The 19,679-nt window shown below is 67.2% G+C and overlaps 2 protein-coding genes across 2 annotated transcripts; both read left to right on the top strand.

Annotated features, from left to right (window-relative positions):
- The first annotated feature begins 1,023 nt into the window (after positions 1–1,023).
- On the top strand, positions 1,024–7,255 carry SLC11A1 (solute carrier family 11 member 1). Its single transcript, XM_082483472.1, has 15 exons — positions 1,024–1,054; positions 1,637–1,770; positions 2,549–2,671; positions 3,032–3,151; positions 4,003–4,109; positions 4,207–4,277; positions 4,377–4,444; positions 4,576–4,731; positions 4,874–5,032; positions 5,209–5,298; positions 5,474–5,593; positions 6,114–6,263; positions 6,354–6,427; positions 6,891–7,044; positions 7,134–7,255. Exons 1-15 carry the CDS (start codon positions 1,036–1,038, stop codon positions 7,242–7,244), a joined length of 1,656 nt encoding a protein of 551 aa, XP_082339598.1. The 5' UTR covers positions 1,024–1,035; the 3' UTR covers positions 7,245–7,255.
- Positions 7,256–11,486: 4,231 nt separating this feature from the next.
- Positions 11,487–17,055, top strand: CTDSP1 (CTD small phosphatase 1; the record flags this gene model as incomplete). Its single annotated transcript, XM_082484341.1, is given in 8 exon segments — positions 11,487–11,597; positions 11,600–11,777; positions 13,135–13,277; positions 13,498–13,599; positions 13,861–13,917; positions 14,460–14,552; positions 14,776–14,961; positions 15,079–17,055. Coding segments are annotated over 8 exon segments (999 nt in total). The 3' UTR covers positions 15,208–17,055.
- Positions 17,056–19,679: the final 2,624 nt, after the last annotated feature.

The following is a 19,679-nucleotide window of genomic DNA, read 5'->3' on the forward strand; positions in this document are numbered from 1 at the left end:
CTGTCCAAGCTTGTTTGCTTTGGGGAAACTGAGGCATGGGGAGGGCAGGTGGTGCCGAGTTGTGTATTAACCCCCTCCCATGCCAGTCTGGGGGAAACCCAGACATCCTGCCCTCCTCACAGCTGTTCTGGCCCCCACCTGGGGTCAGGGGTGGCAGGGACATACCCTGGGGCAGAGCCAGGCTCACACCCTTGTGCTGGGGCACCCCACATCTCTCTGGGGCAGACCCCGATGTCCACTTCTCTGTGGGGCACAGCCCGGTGGCAGAGGGGTGCCCCAGAGAGGCAGCCAGTACTGCCTGAGCACCCATGGGTGCACCTCCCACCTCCACAGCCACAAGGGTCCTGAGGATGGGATGTCCTGCTTTGTGGGAGCATCCTGACCTACAAAGATGCTAAGCACCCCATCTTTGGGGTGAGGATCTCCCTACCCGGGGGTGGTGTGAGCACCCTGTGCTGCAGAGCCTGCCTGCCTGGGTGCTCCCCCCCCCCCTCCCCAGTAGCTGAGGATGCATTTTGACTTGCTCACGTGCTTGTGCAACGCACGCCTGCTTCCTCCTCACTCCCGCTCCTCCGGCCTTTCCCCTACTCCCATGGGACCAATCCTCCTTCCCCACAGTGTGGGACACTGTCCCCTGTCCCCCCCGCAACTGCCCAAGGAGCAGGACCCCTGACAAGTGATGGAGGGTGACACGCAGGCATGCTCCCACACCCCTGGGCACGCTGGTGTGGGTGCCTCGTGTTTGCATGTGCGTGTGCACACTAAGGAGAGGGAGGCACTGCATTTCCCCCCCCCCCCCCCCCCCCCCCCCAGCTCCCGGCACAGGGTGGGGAAACTGAGACCTTGCACATTCATAGCACCCAACTTCCCCCAGGCAGGGCCCCTTTCCCAGCCCAGGTCAGTGGGTGGGGAAGGAACACTTCCTCCTCCTCGGGGGAGGGCAACTGGGGGGGTTCTTTAAAAGCTGGGTGGCGGGCACTGCACCCAGTGTGGAGATCAGGGCTCCCCAGCAGCGTGTCTGGATCAGGCCCGGCCATGGCATCCTTGGAACCAGGTGAGCCCCATGACACCTGGGTCCCCCCACACCTGTTTTCCTCCCCCAGACCCCCTTCCCTCTGCCCCAGGACCCCTGGTTCTGCCCCCCCCCCGCCCCCCAGTGGGCACCAATCCTCCTAGCCTGTCCTAGTTTCCCCACCTGCCCCATCCTCTTTTCCCCCCAAGCCCACTCGTGATTCACCCACACTCTCAGGACCTGTCCATGGGTTGGGGTGAATGGGGCCAGTACCAGTCACTTGTCCCTGCTCCACACCCACCCAGCAGCAGGAGCTGGGGCAGGGTCCCCTCCTGCCCAGAAACACACTTGGCTCTCAGCCTAGTGAATTTGGGGCTGGGACCAGGGTTTTTTAGGGATGTCTGAGCTGGAGGTGGCATCTGACCCTTTGGGTAGCCACTGACAGCCCCAAATATAGCCACCCTCACAGCCCCCCTGGAAAAATGGGAGTCATCCCTCATGGGGCTCACAGGGCAAGGGCAGGTGGGACTGGACAGAAGCTGGCAGCAGGGCTGCCACCCCACCAGTCCTTGTACCCCAGGCGGGCTGCCACCTTCCCTCCTCCTTTTCCTCGCCCTCCCCCAGGCCTCGCTGGGTCCCTGAACCGGGACCAAGCCCAGACTTACAGCACCACTGGAAGCCCCGTGCCCCCGCAGCGCCCTGGCACCCGGGATCAGACCTACCTGGATGAACTCATCAGCATCCCCAAGGGCAGAGGGGTAGGTGCTGCCAGGCTGGCACCTCTGTCTGAGGGTGGGCAGAGACGGGGCTACCGCAGGGAGCTTGCCGGGGGGGGGCAAAGGGCCACCACAGGGAGGGGGAGTGCCCGGGACATGCCCTGAGGACCTCAGTGTCCCCAGACCTGGCTCAGGCAAATCACAGCCCCGGGTTGAGCTTTTCCATGCTTAAAGTTTTCCAGATAGGGAAACTGAGGCACAGTGAGGTGCTACCCAAACACGGGGATCACCCCACTGTTCACATGCTTCCCGGGCTCCCTGTCCTCGGCCACCCCTGCCCAGCCCAGCGGGGGACCCCCAGGCAGCCTGCGCCCTGCCACACCCCCCCCACACCCCCCCCCCCCAATCGGCAGCCGGTCCCAGGGGGAACAGAAGGGAGAAGGGGAAGGGACGGGATTTCCCCTACCAGGAGGGGTGGTAAAAGTCGGGTTTGGCAGTGGGATCCCACAGGGTGCAATTAATGGTGCCTCACAGCCCCAGGACCCCCCTGCAAATCACTGCCCAACCTGTCCCCGTGTGAGATGGGGGTCTTGCTGCCCCCCACCCCCCCAGCACTGCTAAGAGAGGGGCTGGGGGCGGGGGGCAGTGGTTCCCTCCCCAAAGCAGTCAGGAGACATCCTCCGCGTTCAAAAAGTGCCCATGTGGGCAGCACAGGGCTTCTCAGCAATGGGTTAAAGGGTACCGGGAGTGCCACTGGGAGACGTTGGTTTTGAATGGGAGCACACACATTCCCGTGCTCTGACCTGCTGCCTCGTCCCAGCCCGGTTTCAGCTTTAGGAAACTCTGGGCTTTCACCGGTCCTGGTTTCCTCATGAGCATCGCCTACCTGGACCCGGGCAATGTGGAGTCGGACCTGCAGTGTGGGGCGGTGGCGGGGTTCAAGGTGAGCCCTGGACCACCACCACCCCACCACCACCCCCCCAGCCCCGGCGTCAGGAAGCAGCCGGGGGTTTCGTAACCCCTTCTGGGCCAACGGCCGCCCAGCCCCATGGCAAGCTGGCTTCCCCAGCTCGGGGAGCGGGAAGGGAACGGGGAAAGGGGGGGCCCTTGGCACTGGGGGAGGACACCCTGGGGTGCGGGAAAGCCACCACCTCTGCCTGGGCTGGGGACCACCTCCAGCCTCTCCGGACTTCTCCTCCCCTGTGTCCCCGGGCTGTCAGATAACCTTGCTGGGAGCACCGGGCAGACGGATCCTGCCTGGTGCCCAGCCCCACCTGCCCCCCTCCCTCCTGTCCCCCCACAGCTGCTGTGGGTGCTGCTGTGGGCCACTGTCCTGGGGCTGCTGTGCCAGCGCCTGGCCATCCGGCTGGGGGTGGTGACGGGGAAGGACCTGGGTGAGATTTGCTACCTCTATTACCCCAAGGTGAGCAGCCGCGGGGACACACCCCCCCGGGGGGTCACAGCCTGGGGTGACCACACATTTGGGCTTGTGATGGTCCTGGCAGGGACTGGGGGGGGGGGGGGGAATACTGTCTGGGGGGTGTAGAGGGGCAGGAAGGTACTGCCAGAGACCTGCCTCTCCCAAGGGGGTCCCCAAAGCCCCCCAACCCCCAGTCCCCCCGCTCATCTAGCACCCACACGCCCCTCTGGTATGGGGACACGGTGGGGGAAGCAGCTGTCTCAGTGTCCTGGTCCGATGCGGGGACATGTGAGCGCATCCCCCGGGGGGGGTGAGCCCAGGCGTCGGGGCAGCGACGCACAGCCGAGACGCGGGGCGAGCCCGGGCGCGTTGGTGTGGGGAGCTGGGGGGGCTCAGGGACCAGGGGGGGGGTGTCACATGGCAAAGGAAGGAGGGAAGCTAGGGGTGCCATCAAGATGGCAGGATCCTGGTGGGAGCAAACAAGAGATGAGATGTTGGCTGAATGACACATCCCCAAAAAGAGGGGTGGATATGTTTCTCCGCCCCAGTACCCCCCCAGGAGCATCATATGATCATATGATCCAGAACAGCTGGGTCCTGTTCTCAGCACCCACTGGGGCAGGCATGGGGAGGGGGGGGTGGGCTGGGATTTAGGATCCATCCTGCACACTGAGATTGTGTTGTGGGAGAGGCTGGGGACGGTCTCCCGGGGTCCCCACGCTGCTCTAGATGGCCTGCCACAGCCTGGGGACGGGACAGAGGTCTCCACCCTGGGGGCTGTGCCCGCTTACCTGGGGCCGAGCCCCCCCTGCACACTCGGGGACCTCACCGGGCCCTGGCCTTGGCCCCTCCAGGTGCCTCGTGTGCTGCTCTGGCTCATGATCGAGATCGCCATCATCGGCTCCGACATGCAGGAGGTGATCGGGACAGCCATCGCCTTCAGCCTGCTCTCGGCTGGCCGGTGAGCCACCCCCTCAGGGACCCCCCCAGCCCACCCAATGGACCTGCTCTACCAAGGGTCACACAGCTAACACCCCCCCCCCCTTGCCATCCCACAGCATCCCTCTCTGGGGTGGGGTCCTCATCACCATCGTGGACACCCTCTTCTTCCTCTTCCTTGACAAGTACGGTGAGTGCCAGGGTGGGGAGACGGGGGGACACTTGCCCTGGTGTCAATGTGGCATTGGTGTCCCTCATCTTGTCCTACTCCATCTCTTGACCCCTCTAGGGCTCCGCAAACTGGAGGCTTTCTTCGGCCTCCTCATCACCATCATGGCCCTGACCTTCGGCTATGAGGTGAAGGAGGATCTGGAGACACCCCTTTCCCTGCAGGGCACTGGCAGGGGACCCCCACGGGGCGTCCCCACTGGCACCAGGCTGTAGTGGGGAGGTGTCAGCTCACAGTACCCCTTCCCACTGGTCCCCAGTATGTGGTGGTGAGGCCGGGGCAGGTGGAGGTGCTGAAGGGCATTTTCCTGCCCTACTGCCCGGGCTGCGGGCGAGAGGAGCTGCTCCAGGCCGTGGGCATTGTCGGCGCCATCATTATGCCCCATAACATCTTCCTCCACTCCTCCTTGGTCAAGGTGAGACTAAGGCACTGCCATGGGCACTGCCATCCCAGGGTGTCTCAGGGGACACTTGGTGGGGACCAGCTAGCTGGTCCTGGCTGTGGGGCCAAGGGTGCTCGCCTGACCCCATGGCACCCATGTCACCCACTGTGCCCAGACGAGGGCAATCGACCGGTCCAAGAAGGAGGCAGTGCAGGAGGCCAACATGTATTTCCTGATTGAGTCCTGCCTGGCCCTCTTCGTCTCCTTCCTCATCAACCTCTTCGTCATGGCTGTCTTCGGCGAGGCTTTCTACCGCCAGCGAAACGAGGACGTGGTGAGGGTCACCCCGCGCCCGCGGGGAGGTGATGGCTGTGCGGGGCTGTGGAGATGGGCAGGGCGAGCATCCCTTGGAGGGTGGGGTGTCTTCATCTCCTGGGATGTGGGGGGGTCCCCCTGTGTCTGTGGGGGCTGCCAGGTGGCCGTCACGCTCGTGCCCGCCGTGCCTTGCAGCACCACAAGTGCATCAACAGCAGCGTCAGCCGCTACGCCAACATCTTCCCCACCAACAACGAGACCGTCTCTGTGGATATCTACCAGGGGGTGAGTGGCCCCGGGCTGTGCCCAGTGGGCATCTGTACCCATTTGGGGGACATAGCACTCCCCCATTGGCCCCTGGGTCTGGGGGCTGCCACGACCCCGCTGGGAGAGCAGGAGCTGATGGGGGCGGTCAGGGAGGGGGACACTTTGGGGTCCCCATGTGAGTGTCCCCACACAGGGTGTCATCCTGGGCTGCTATTTCGGGGCGGTGGCTCTGTACATCTGGGCCGTCGGGATCTTGGCAGCAGGGCAGAGCTCCACGATGACCGGGACCTACGCGGGGCAGTTCGTCATGGAGGTGAGGGATGAGGATGCTGGTCCTCACCCCCACGGGGAGCAGCTGGGAGGGAGGGGAATCACGGGTGGGCTCTGGGTGGGGGGTCCTATGGGCAGGTGGTCCCCCCCCCAGGGGTATTTGGCAGAGTTAATTGCCCACCAGTGCCCACAGGGAGCTGGGCATGGGGTATTACCCCCCGGTGGGTGGCACCTTGCTGGCACCAGGGTCCCCAGGAGGTGGGATGGGGACAGTGCCCACCCATTGCCGCTGCACAGCCACCTCCAGCCCCTGTGACACCTCCTCCCAGAGGCACCCTATGGGTGCCCCACAGTGTTTCCCTAATGAGTTTGTTTGCTTAATGAGCTGGAGCTGACATCTAGCGGGGCCCGGCAGCCCTGCAAGGGCCTGCTCAGTGCCTTAGCACAGAGAAGGGGGTGATGCCCCCATGTCCCTCCGAGCCAGGATTTGCTGGGGGGGCCACCCTGGCGCAGTGCCCCAGGCACAGTGAGGGGCAAGGGCCCAGGTTTTGCCGTGTCCCCAGGGCTTCCTGCAGCTCCGCTGGTCCCGCTTCGCCCGGGTGCTCTTCACCCGCTCCTTTGCCATCCTGCCCACCGTTTTCGTGGCTGCCTTCAAGGACGTCAGCCACCTCACGGGCATGAACGACCTGCTTAACGTCCTCCAGAGCATCCTGGTAAGGGGGGGGGGGGGGGGGGGGGGGCACCGCCTGCCCCCAACAGCATCACTTGGCAGCTGCACCCGTCTCACCCGTCTCTCATTCCAGCTGCCCTTTGCCGTCCTGCCCGTCCTCACCTTCACCAGCCTGCGCCCACTCATGCAGGACTTCACCAATGGCCTGTGAGTGCCAGGGCGGGAGGACACACACAGGGGGGCAAAGCGGGGTGCCCTGGCTGCAGGCACCCTCCCTTTGGACCATCCTGCCCCCCCAAACCACGCCATGGGGGCAGATGTCTATAGGCATTGGGGGGTGCACATTCATTCCCACGTGCCCAAGGCAGCCAGAGCAGGACAGGTGCCATCACTGTCATCTCCATCCTCATCCCAATGCCACATCCGACCCTCCCCTTGGGTACCCCTGGGTCCTCAGCATCCTCCTGGCACTGCTAGCCTTGCATTCAGAGGGTGGCCAAAGCCCACATCCACAGCCCCATCATGGGGGTGCGGTATGGCCACGGGGTGCAGGGGTGTCCCAGTTGGGGTCTTGCTCACCTCCAACCCCAGATCCTCCGGATCGCTGTGCCTGGTGGCACATGGGGTGGGGGCTCTGCCCTGGCGCTGACGCCCGCTCCCCTGCCCGCAGCCCAGGGAAGGTGCTGATGACCCTCATCACGGGGCTGGTCTGTGCCATCAACGTCTACTTCGTGGTGGACTTTCTGCCCACGCTGCAGGGCCTGGGGTACTACATCCCCCTGGGCCTTCTGCTGGTTGTCTACGTGGCCTTCATCGCTTACCTGGTAGGGCTGGCACCGCGGGAAGGGGCGGCTGCGTGGGGGATAGTGTCCCCAGTGGGTGCCCATCATCCTGCCCTCTTTGCCCCCCACAGATCTGGACGTGCAGCATCGCACACGGAGCTCGGTTCCTGGCCCGGGGCCACCACAGCAGGTTCAGCTTCGGCATCTCCCTTGACCCGCCGGCGCTGGCAGGGACCCGGTGACAGACCTGGTCCCCCCTTACTGTCCCCCCCCTACCTGCCCAGCATGGACCCCGCACCGGGCACTGATTTGATGCCACGCCGAGCCCATGGATGATGTTCTGGCCAAAGGTGCACCCAGCAAGGAAGTGGTTAACAGCTGGGCAGACCTCCCCCCGGATTTTTAGCGTCCCCCCCCAATTCAGGAGTGCTGGTCCAAGCTGGATGGGGGGCAGGGAGGAGGGGACACACGACACGGGGATACGGGACAGAGAGAGGCGCCCCCAGCCCTTGGCACAGAGGTTTCAGTGAATGAGCCGCTCCGGAGACCTCTCCTCCTCATTAGTGCCGGGAACCGCCGGCCCCTGGGACCGCTAATTACCGCCGGGGACCGCTAATCACCTCCCGGGACCGCTAACCATCCCTCACCGCTCGCCGCCGGGGGACGGCGGAGCCGCCAGCGCCGCTGCCCAGCCCCGGTACCCGGACCGGCCGGAGCCCCACGGGGGGGGCTCCTAAACTCGAGTCGGGGGGGTGATAAATGGCGTGTTCGTAACCTGCCCTCAGCCTCGCTGCTGCTGCGCGCCGCGGGGCGGGGAGGGGACACGCGCGGCCCCCCCATACCCCAGGCCGGACCCTTTTCCCCCGGGTAGGGGGGGGCTCGACGGGGGAGGTTGCATACACCCACGCGTGGCCGTGGGAACACGGGGGGGGGGAACGACTGAGCCCCAGCCTTTTGCATTCCCCCGGGGGGGGGGGGGAGGGAGCGGGGAGGTGGGGGGAGCCCCACCGTGCCCTCCCCGCCCCGGATGCCCCGTTTCCCGCCTGCCGGATGCGGATACGGGGCCGCTCGGGCCCTCCCCGGGGGCGGCCGTCGCCCCCGCTCCTGCTCCGCGCCCCGGGTGGGTTGGGGGGGGGGTGGGAGATTTCGGGGGGGGGGGTCCTGTCGCTCTTCGCCCCCCGCCGCGGCCCGCACTTGCGAGACGCTCCCTGGCTGTTTCAAGGCTCCCCCCTCTCTCCAGCACACACAGACCCGTACCCCCAAAATCCCCCTTCCCAAACTAGCCCGGGCGGGGGGGGGGGGGGGGGGGTGAATGGGGGGGAAATTCGGGGGGCGGGGCGGATCCCCCCCACCCTGTGGTCCCGTCCCCCCCCGACGCGCCCCCGGGAAGGGACACCCCCCCGCTCCCGGGGGCCGCGCTTGTTTATGTGAAGAATTTCCCCTTCCTTAAAAGGGCGATGCCGGACGGGGTGGGGCGGTGCCTCCCCCCCCTCCCGCCTCCGCGTTGGCTGCTTGAAGGAGGAGCCGGAGTGGTGGGGCCCACCGAAAAGTGGGGTGTCCCGTCCCCACCTCCCCTCCCCCAAAAAAAGGGCTTAAGGCGACCCCAATTGCCACCACCTCTGAGGAGGAGGAACATGGACCGTCACCCCCACACTGCGCCTGCAGGAGTCGTCCCCAGCCCCGGGGTGCCCCTGCCCGAGGGGGGGGGCACACTGGGCTGGGGGGGGGGGGGGGGCAGGGCGGTGACCTCGGGGTCGTCCCCAGCGGGCACAGGGCTGGGGGGTGGTGGGGTCTGCGGGGCGCAGGGACCGGTCGCGCGGTTCTTCTGGGAGGGTGGCGCATCCCCAGGGCTGTGCTTGCAGGGAGCACCCTTCTCCGGCCAGGACCCCCACCCTGGGGGCATCCCCACACCCGGGGGCACCTTCCTGGGCCCAGCTTTTGGCAGGAGGTGCCCAGCCCCAGGCCCCAGCCGTGGGGCAGTGCCCCCGTGGGGCAGCACTCCCAGGGCCATGGGGAACAGGGGGAATAGCGTCGGGGACCCCAGCCCGGGGGCAGTGGGGTGGCATAGATGGGTCCCTGGGGACTCGCTGGCAGGACCCCGATGCCTTTCTGCCCTGTGCCTGCACCCTGCAGCCCACACGTCCCGCTGGGGTTCTGCTTGCTCCTGGGCTGGGGACGCAGGGTGAGGCCCCTGTCCACACAAGCCCCACGTCCCCAACCTGTCCCACAGCCCCCAGGACAAGGACAACATCCCCCTGATCTTCCCCCCCCCTCCCCCCGCTGCTGCCAGCTCTGTCCCTAAGCCTGTGGGCAGTGAACCTGGAAATGATGCTCCAAGTGCTGCTGCAAGCGTCTGGCCGGGAGACTTTGCTAATTACATTAATTAGAGGACAGGCAGGGGCCTGGCTGAGATGGGGCTGCTGCCGCCTGCGCATGTGGCTCACCGGGGAGGCAAGAGGAAGGTTCGGCCAGACGAACAGGGGGTCCTGGAGGGGACAGTGTGTGGCCTCCACAGCTGTCCCCAGGGTGAGCAGCATCGCTGGTACCCGCTGGCAGCCCTGCCAGCCCGCTGGGGATGGGGCAGGCATCCTGCCCGGCTCCACCTGGGATGAAGGAGTAAGTAGCACAGGTCAGCCCAAAATAGAGAGCGGAGGAAGCGTACAGCCTTTTCCTTCCTCTTCCTCCCGCCGGGCAGAGCCGGGGGGGGAGCAGCGGTGGCTCCCGGGCCAGGGGAGCAGGCTGCATCCCCGTCCAGCGCTGCAAAGGGATGGGGAAACTGAGGCACGACCGCCGCTCACCGTCAGAGCAGACGGGGGGAGGTGGCAGGGCGAGGTGTCCCGGTTCCCCGCCGCAGCCTGGAGCCCGCCGGGGCTCCCGCGGGGGCTCCCGGTGCCGGGATACCCCCGCGGAGAGCAGCGGGAGCCGCACGCAGGCGGGAACTGGCTTTTGCTCCGCCGGCCTTTGCACCGCCGGCCCCGCAGCATCCTCATTCCCCCCGGGGGGGCACCTTCCCATGCCCGACCCCATTTTCCTGCGGGGTCACCTGTGGGCATGTGTCGTGCCCCCTTGTGCCCCACGCGAGTCTCCTCCCAGCCCCGTTCCCCCGGGGCTGCTCCTCCCGTACGGGGGATGGCTCAGTCCTGGAGAACCGGGGGGGGGGGGGGGGGGAGGGGGCGCAGAGCGGTACCCGGGGGGATGCCGCCACCGGCTGCCTCGTCAGTGCCCCCGGTGTCGTATGTGTGACCCCCGCTCCGGGCCAGAAAGGACGATTCCAGCCCCTGAAAATCCCAAACCGCAGCTGAGAAAGATGGAAAGATCCCCCCCAAAAAAGCTCAGATGGGGAATTTCCAACCTGCTCTGCCCCCGGGGCAGCACAGGCGGAGGGAGCAGCATCTCCTGTCCACCGAGATGGTGACCAGGACCGGCTGGAAACATCCCTCCATCCCACCTCCTCGGGGCCAGACGATGCCTGGGGACACCCGCGGTGCAGAGGTGCCCTGGCAGGGCCCGGCCGGGGCTGCGGGGGGGGGGGGGGGGGAGGGGGGGGGGAAGGAAGGAAGGGGCTGGGGATGGAGGGTGACAGCACATGGGGAGCTTCTGGGGGGGACACACGAGTTTCTCCTGAGGGGGTTGTTGCATCCTCGAACTCCGGGTAAAAGCTGCTTTTCGGAGAGCACCTGGGAACAGCCCTGCTCGCCCCCGAAGGCAGCGGGGGAGGAATTGCGGGGGAAATTATACATATTGATTATATATATATATTAAATCCCCAAAGAATTGGGGAATTGCAGGGAAAATAGGGAAGAAGGAAAAAAGCAGGCGGTTATTGGTGCAGCCCCACAGCACCTGTTGTCCGGTGGCACTGGCCTGCCCTGGCCAGTGTCCCCAGGGGGGCACGGGGACCCCCCCAGCCTGGAGTCACCCGGGGCCGAGGGGGACTTTGCTGCAGGGGAGGATGCCCCCCCAGCATGGAGAGGGGGAGGCATCCCTCATATGCCGGGGGCGGCTGCAGTGGGGGGAGAATTCCCTCCTTCCCCGGGGCTGCGCGCTGGACTGGGGGTGTGTGTGACACTTGGGGGGTGTGTGATGCTTAAGGGGTGTGACACTTGGGGGGGGGGGGGGGTGATGCGTGAGGGGGGTGACACTTGGGGGGGAAGTGACACCTGGGGGGGCTCATCCCTGAGCCGGGGGTGCGTGGGGGAACCCGAGTGGGTACCGACCACCGTAGCGCAAGGGGTGGTGGTGGGGTGTTCCTTCTCAGCCAAACCTGCGGCACAGCCGTCCCCTCCCCCCGCCCCCCCCAGAAGCCGCCCACCCCCTGCACCCCCAACCCCGGGGGCGGCTCGGCGGGGACCCCCGCTCCCCCCATAACCCTCCCCCCGGGCGGATGCCGGGAGGAGGAGGAGGCGGAGGGGTGTCGTGTGTGTGTGTGTCCCCATCTCGGCGTTGCCCTTTTAAGGGGTTCCTTGAAACCGCGCCCGGGTTCCATGTTTGCAGCCCCAGCCCGGGCGGAGGAAACTCCATGTTGTAACAAAGTTTCCTCCGCGGCGCCGCTCCCGCGCCCGCCGCCCCGCGCCGCCGCCGGCCCCCGCCCCGCCTCCCCCCCCCCTTCCCCTCCCCCCCGGGGGGCCGCGCCGGGGGGGGCCGCCCCCTCCCACCCCCCCAACCCCCACCTTCCCCCCCCCTCCCCCCCCCTCCTCCCCCGGCGCCCATGGAGCACCAGTCCATCATCGCCCAGGTTAGCAGGGAGGAGGGGAGCGCCCCGCTGCAGGAGAAAGGTAACGCGGGAAAGGAAGGGAGGGGGGGGATCCCCCCTACTCCCCGGTGCGGGAGAAGGGGGGGATGTCGCTCCCTACCCCCCTCCCACTCCCCCTTCCCGGCGTCTGCGGTATCCGGGGGCCGGCGGAGGGTGTGATGAGCTGCGGGCGGTCTCAGCCTGCCCCGCGCATCCCGCTGCCCCGGGGGCTGGAGGGGGATGCGGTGGGGCACGGGGTAGGTGGGGGACCGGGGCTCGGAGAGGGGACGTGTGTGTGTGTAGTGCCCCGTTCCTTCCGAACGCCGTCGGTGTCCGTCGGGTGCGGGCGCTCGGTTTATCTGCGCGGTTTCCTCCGGAGGCGGGCGGGGGGGGGGGGACGTGCAGGCAGCGCCGGTGGGGAAACTGAGGCAGGGAGAGGGAGGGGGCGTCCGAGTGCCGCCGGGTGACCCGAGGCACGGCCCGGTGTCCCGGACCCCCCCACGTCCTTCCACCCGGCGAAGGGGGGTTCGGCGTTGCCCGTCCTTCTGTGCGATGTCGGGGTGCTGCCCGCGGCCTGGGGAGCTGGGGGGGGGGGGGAGTGTGTGCAAGCGTGGGAACGGAGCTCGTCCCCAGTGGGGAGGGGGCTCCTACCCCACGGGCGCCCTGCCACGGGCCCTGGCCCGGCTGCTGGGGGACGGGGGGGGGGGGCACAACCAGGGGGGAGCTACGGCTCCTGGCCCGGGGCTTGGGGGCAGGATCGGGCCGGTGGGGAAGGGGCCGGAGCCGCCGCGCTGCCCCTCTGCCTCAGTTTCCCCTTGATCCGCCAATGGGGGCTGTGGGAACGGCGCCCAGGGGCGGGCACTCGGTCCCGATTGGTCTCTCGCCTCCGTTCCGCTCGAGCCGGCCAATGAGGCGGGGGGTGGGGGGCTGGAGGTGGGGAAAAGAGAGGCCCTAAGCCCCGCCTCCCCCGGCGAGGCCCCGCCCACGGGGCCACCCACCCACCCGCGTGGGTCTGTGCCCCCCGTGGAGGGACAGCGGGGATGAGCCGGGGGTCCACGACCCCCCGACCCCTCGGGGCAGGACCCGCTCTGTTATTGTAGAGTCTCCGGCCGCGTGGGGAGGGGGTGTCCACGGGGGGGTCACCCGTGGGGACGGGGTGTGGGGGCTGGCTGTGGGTGGTCTCCAAACACTCGTGTCCGTGGCGCGGCGCCGGCGCTTGGTGGGGCAGGAAGGGCGGGCGGATGGGTGCCGGGGGCCGATAAGGGTGGGGGGGGCGCCACCGCCACCTCCCAACACCCCAACCTCGGCTCACCCACCGTGCCGGGGTGGGTGGGGGGACACCCGTGGGTGCCCCTGACCTCCCCTGCCCCCCCCCCCGCTTTCCCCCTCCCCTTCCCCAGGTACCCAGGCCCCCGCCAAGAAGCCGAGGAGCCGCAGCATCCTCCAGTCCCTCTTCTGCTGCCTGTGCCGGGATGAGGGGGAGCCCCGCGCCAGCACCACCAGCGCCCCACTGCTGGTGGAGGAGAATGGGGCCCTGCCGAAGGTAACCCCCCCCCGGGCAACCCCCCGCCCCCCCAGCTTGGCATTGGGACACACACACCCCCCCACGGTGCTGTGGTGCCCATCCCCAGCGCTTTCTTTCCCCCATGCCAGGATGGGGGTGAAAAGGGGTCATCCTCCCACCGTGCTCCCCGTCTTGGTGGGTAGGAGGGGTGGGGGTGCCCCTTGCCACCACCCCGCTGATGCTCCCCCCATCACCACAGGCTGCCGTCAAACACCTCCTGCCCGAGATCAAGCCACAGGACGCCAGCAAGCTCTGCGTGGTCATCGACCTGGACGAGACGCTGGTCCACAGCTCCTTCAAGGTGGGGGACACCCCGGCCCACCCCACCCCTCCTGCCCCATGTCCATCCCCCCCCTCCACCTGCTCTGCCGTCCCGTCCTGTGTCCACCCCCCCCCCCCCCCCCAAATGATGCCCAGGCACCCACGCTCCTGCTGGGTGATCTGTGGTGTCCCTGCGAGGGGACAGCGGGGCTGGCAGGGGGTGTGCGGTGGGCAGAGGGCAGGCAGCATTTGGGCAGGGGGTGCCCACCCGGCGCTGACCCCCCCCCTGTGCCCTCCCCAGCCGGTGAACAACGCCGACTTCATCATCCCCGTGGAAATCGATGGCATCATGCACCAGGTAAAAGGGGGGTGCCCGGCAGGGGGCAGGGGGGGAGCACGGACCCCTCTGCCCCCTCCCTGGGAACCGGGAGCTGCACCGAGCGGCAGTCGAGGGCATCAGGGTGCCGGGGCTGGCACTTTGGGGGGGGCAGAGGTGGGTGTCCCTCTTCCCAGTGGGGGTGGGGTGGTGAAAGGGGGGGTGGTGAGGGGGAGGTCGGTCCTGGCACGGTGCCCTCCTGCAGTGGCCGGCCCCGGGTTCAAGTAATCCAGGATAGGCTGTGGTCTGGGCAGTCAGCCTGTTCTTGGTTACTTGGCTCCGGAGCCGGCCGGATGCTTCGCTCCGGATATGCCAGTGGGTCCGTGGTGGCATCCCCCAGCCCATGCGGGGCAAACCCCCCACGGCGCGGGGCACGGGCAGCCCTCTGCCCCCCGCTTCCCCAGCAGCGAGCCGCCGGCTGGGCTTGGGGACACGTATGTCCCCTGGGGTGGGCAATGGGGGTGCTGGCTGGGGGCCAGGTTGGTGATGGCCACAACACGCTGCCCTCCACCCCGTCCCCGCAGGTGTACGTGCTCAAGCGGCCGCATGTGGACGAGTTCCTGCAGCGCATGGGAGAGCTCTTTGAGTGCGTGCTCTTCACCGCCAGCCTGGCCAAGGTGGGTGCTGCCACCCCCACCACCCCCATCGGCCACCCCTGGGGTGGCACGACTCCCCTTTGCCTGCCCACCCATGGGCATTGCCGGCCCCTTGTCCCCTCCGAAGGGGCTGGCCAGGGAAACTGAGGCACTGGTGGAGAGCTGGGTGCCATCGTCACCGTGGAGTGGGCACGGTGGCACAGCGTGCCCTGGTGACACCCCCCCCCCCATCCCCTGCCTGCAGTATGCAGACCCCGTGGCCGACCTGCTGGATAAATGGGGGGCTTTCCGAGCGCGGCTTTTCCGGGAATCCTGCGTCTTCCACCGCGGCAACTACGTGAAGGACCTGAGCCGCCTGGGCCGCGACCTGCGCCGCATCATCATTGTGGACAACTCGCCAGCATCCTACATCTTCCACCCCGATAACGCTGTGCGTAACCCCGGGGTGAGGCTGGGGGTGGGGGAATGGAGGGGATGGAGGGGAGGTGGCGGGTGGGTTGTCGTCCCCCCCCTCATCCTCAGCCGCTGCCCGCTGCACTGCCCGCAGGTGCCGGTGGCCTCCTGGTTCGATAACATGGCGGACACGGAGCTGCTGGACCTGCTGCCCTTCTTCGAGAGGCTCAGCAAGGTGGAGGACGTGTACGCAGTGCTCAAGAAGCAGCGGACTAACAGCTAGTGCCCCCCCCCCGGCACCGCCGTGGCAGCCGGGTGCCTTATTTTGGGGCCTGGAGGGGTAGGGGGGTGTCCCCATGTTGTGCCCCCTCCCCGCTATCGTCCTCCCCAGCCCCCGTGGGGGCGGGTGCCCTCCTCTACCTGTTAGTGGTGGGAGATGTGGGTGGACCCACTGGGGACTTGGGTGTCCCCCTTCCTGCGGAGGAGGGGGGGCCATGGGTGACCCGCTGCCTTGCCGTGCTGGGGACCCGTTGGGGGGTGGAGGTCCAGTCCTCCCTGCCCCATCCCCCTGTCCCCCCCAACAACCTGCGTCCCCCCTCCCTGAAACGGTTCTCAGGTCCTTTTCCCCTCCGTGTCCCCCCAAGTGGGGAGAGGGGGGTCAGCAGCTGCTGCTTTCCACTGCCTTTGGGGGGGGGGAACTAGACTTCCCCCCCCCCCCCCATCTGGGCTCTGCCTGCTGGGGGGGCTGGCAGCCCTCGGCCCCTATCTGCAGGGAGGCACAAGAAGGGTTAACCCCTTACCACCCCCCAAAAATGGGGGGGGGGGCAGGTCTTATTGGCCTTGGTGCATGGGGCCACCACCGAACCCTTAACTCTGCCCTTGGTGCAGCTGATCACCTCGGGGGGGGACAAGTCCCTACCCCTCCCTTGTGCCTTCTGCTGCCCCCCCTCCGCCTAGGGGGTGTGTTTTTGGGGGGGCAGCCTGGCCTCAGGGCTGAACCTCTGGCCACAAATGACCCCCCCACACGTGCCTTGGGACACCACATCTACGTGCCCCAGCCCTGTCAGGGGTGTGCCTGAGGGGGGGCTCTTAACTCACCCCCTCCAACCTCGGTTTCTTCCCATGGAGGGAGGGGGGGTCTGGTGGCCTCCCACCTCCTGCCCCCTTCCCGAGTTACACTGTGTCAGCGGGAGCCACTCCAGTCACCAAGAGGGGGTTCCCCTCCCGTGCGGGGGGACTCATGCACCCCCTCCCCATCCCTCTGCAGCTTCACCAAAGGCTGCGACTCCCAGGGGGGAGGGACCCCCGTACCAGCCTGAGCGTGCCCCCCTCCCATCCCCCTTACTCCAGCCCCAGCCCCCCAGCTGGGGCAGGAGGTGGGGGGCACAGCAGCCTCCCCCCCCCCCCCCTCCCTGCAGACTGGGGTTACCCTGACCCCCGTGGGGTTGGGCTCGTGCCAGGGTGTCCCCCAGCCTTGAGGGGTCAGGGGCTCTCAGGGAGGTTTTTTTTTGGGGGGGGGGAGGGGGGCAGCTGAGCTCAGCCAGGCCTTTTTTTAGCATCGCAATATGGACAATGTCTCATACCTTTTTTTAGGGGGGAAAAGCAACGGTTTCCCAAAAAATCATGGGTGCCTTTTAACCGCTGTGCCAGGGAACAGGGAGGGAGGGGGGAAATAATGTGAGGGATTTTAGCTCTCCGGTGCTGTCCGGCCGGCTCCTGCCGGCACTGCCCTTCTCCCGAATCTGGGTGCCGGGGGGCAGGCGGGGGTCCCCCAAGCCTGCTCCTACCCCTGCCTCCACCCCCTGCCCCACGGCGGGGATGGGGGATGCTGCAGCACACCTGCCCCCCCCCCGCCCCCCCTCCCCCCCGCCCTGGACCCCTGCCTACCCCGGGCTTCATCCTGCCCCTCCAGGAGGGTTGAACTCAGCACTTTATATTCGACAAGTCAAACGGCACCAGCGAAGCCCGATGCCCAGCGAGCACCCGTGGGTGCTACAGCACCCGAGGAGCACAGCCCCCTGTGCTGGGCACCCTTTGGGGGGGTCCGGTGGGGGACTGGAGGTAGCACTGTGGGGGGTGGGGTGGGCTGGGGAGGGCTGGGGGACCAGATCCAAGTGCCTTCATGTGATTAAAGCTGTCAAACCATCTTGGAAAGGGGTGTCCTGTGTGTGTGCGTGAGTGTGGGCACGTGTGGGTATGGGGAAGTGCCACATACGTGTCACTGGTGGGGTGTGCACAGGGTGGGGGGACAGAGACTGCCTTGGATCCCCTAAATCCTCCTGGGAAGGGAGAATGCTGCAGGTCAGTGCTGGGGGAACACCCTCAGGCTGCAGCATTGGGGGGTCACCCCTTGCCTGGTGCTAAGGGGATGCCCTTATGCTCCAGGGCGGACCCCCCTCCCCCCGAGGTCACCCTGGTACCCCCATCCTAAACCCTTTTCCTTCCTCCTGGAAAAAGGACCCTGATGCCACGGGGATGGGTGTCCTGCCCTTTGACGGGGCAGGGGGGAGAGGGGCTGAATTTACTATGTGGGCTGTGCCCCCCAGCTTTGGGGCTTGCAGGGTTGGGGGGGGGGGGCGTCACAAGCACTCCCTCAATTTCATCCAAATTAGGCGTCAGATGCCCCCTGCGTAGACTGGGGGTCACTGGGAGGGACTTCTGACACCCCCTGCAGGCAGTGGGGGTCTTTTAGCTGCCCCCTCCCCGTGCCCTCATTGGCCCCGTGCCTCCCCTCATTAACGAAGTCTCTGTCTTCCCTAATGGTTGCACTAATTACTGAGTTCATTAGTGGCCCAGCCGTGTCCAGCTGGGGGGCCCGGGGAGGGGGCGAGCCCTCTGGGGCTGGCGTGGGGTCCCCCACCCCTGTGCCACACCGGCGGGCTCAGCCCTGGGACTCGGCCACCGAGCGGAGAGCGGCCACCTGGGGGTTGCACCCCACCCAAAACTCAGCCCCACAACCCCTGCCAGGGGCTCTGCACCCAGGTGAGGGTCCCACGGGGGACAGTCACTGGTGTGGGGTGCAGGGGGTGGAAGCTGGGTGGCACGATTAGGAGGATTGAGGGGGGTTGGGGGCCAGGGGAGTGGAGGGCAGCAGCAGAGCCCATCCCTGTGGCATCAGGGCACCTGCCCGGCGCTGGGGTGACGGCCGGGGTGCAGGATGCTCCCAGAGCTCCCGGCGAGGGCTGCTGGCTCAGCAAGGTGGCTGAGATAAGGCTGCAGCAATCCTGCAGGGCTGGGGAAGAGATAAGAAGGGGAAGGGGAACCCGGGGAGCTGCCTGCTGCTGGGAACCCCCCCACACACTCTCCCAACTCCCTGGTTGCCCCGCAAAACCACCTTCGGGGCTGGGAGCCACTGGGTGGGACTCCAGTCCCTTCTCCTCTCTGCCAACAGCAAAGGTATCATCAGGTACCACCTGTTGGGGCTGGGGTTTGGGGACACGGGACGGGGCTTAGGGTGGTGGCACGGCTTTAGCCCCATCCCATGTCCCCAAACCCCAGCCCCATCCCTGCACCCCCTTCCCGTCCCCAAGGCTGTGGAGACGCCCCTGACGCAGGGAGGCAAAGCCCATCAGGTAGCGAGCAGGGATCCAGCTTCCAGCTGGGGTGGGGTGGCACAGCCTGGGGACAGTCCCATGGGCAGGGAAGTGATGTGCCAGCTAACGGGTGGGACGCGAGGACATGTGGGATGGGAAAGTGGTGCCCAAGGAAGGTGGCGCTGCATTGCTGGTGGCTCTGAGCTGGTGGCCCCCCAAAAAATGCCATCGCCACAGGCTTTGTGCTCCATGGCTGGGAGGGTTTGGGGCTTTCAGGGGACCGGGGAGCCAAGGACAGCGGCAGAGCCCATCCTTGTGGCATGAGGGCACCTCCATGTTTGTGGGTGACACCACCCATGGCCTCATTCAGCCTATTGCTATCACTTTGGGGAACCTTTTTTGGGAGGCGGGGGGGAGGCATCATAAACCTCATCACCACAGGCTCGGTGACAAGGGACAAGAAGGGAGCAGGCTTGGGAAAGGGCAGCAGGTGCCACCTTGGGCACAGCTGGCTCATGGGCAGTGTGCCCGGGGTTGCCCTGGTGCTGCAATAGCACCTGGAAGGGGGGGAATTACCCCATGAGTAACGGGGGCTCTTCAGGTCCCGTGAAGCCTCGAAGGGCCACGGGGACCTTGACTCTGGGCTGTTCTTGCCCTTATATGGTGAATATAGGCTGGGACAGGAGGGGACAAAGGTCTGCTGGGTGCTGGCACCTGAGCACTTTGCCTAGGTACGCTCACCTGTGCCCAGCACCGCAGGGAAGGTGAGGGGCTGGGGCAGGGGTGCGGGGAGGTGGGCATGGGGTGGGGGGGAGGCAGCAGGTTCCACAGCCGCCACAAATCCTGGCACCGTGGTCATCTGGGGATGGGGCTTGGGGACCCACCTGTGCCCCACCGTGGGGCTGTGCTGGGGGGGAATGTCACCCTCTGCCCTGGATCTGAGGGTTGGGATGGGATGGGATGGGGGTGCTTTGGGGGTAACACGGTGGGACCAGGTGGGGGGTAGTGGGGCTGAGGGAGATGAGACCTCTCTGTCGGGCACCGCTGGCTCTCCCTGCCAGGGCACATGGGGGGGGGGGCTTTGCCCAGTGCCGCTGCCCAACCTCTCCCTGCCCACTTGCGGGCAAGCACTGCCAGCCTGGCCGGGGTGGCTGCGGGCAACCTCGGCAGCACCGGGGCTGAGCCCTGGCACGCTCATCACCTCTGTGGGGCCGGGCTGTGC

This window comes from Vanellus vanellus (genome assembly GCF_965231255.1).
Source record: "Vanellus vanellus genome assembly, chromosome: 5".
Taxonomy (NCBI): domain Eukaryota; kingdom Metazoa; phylum Chordata; class Aves; order Charadriiformes; family Charadriidae; genus Vanellus; species Vanellus vanellus.

Coding starts and splice junctions, on each gene's coding strand:
- SLC11A1 (XM_082483472.1), top strand. Junction 2,672..3,031: donor GGGCGGTGGCGGGGTTCAAG/GTGAGCCCTGGA, acceptor GTCCCCCCACAG/CTGCTGTGGGTGCTGCTGTG. Junction 4,445..4,575: donor CCCTGACCTTCGGCTATGAG/GTGAAGGAGGAT, acceptor ACTGGTCCCCAG/TATGTGGTGGTGAGGCCGGG.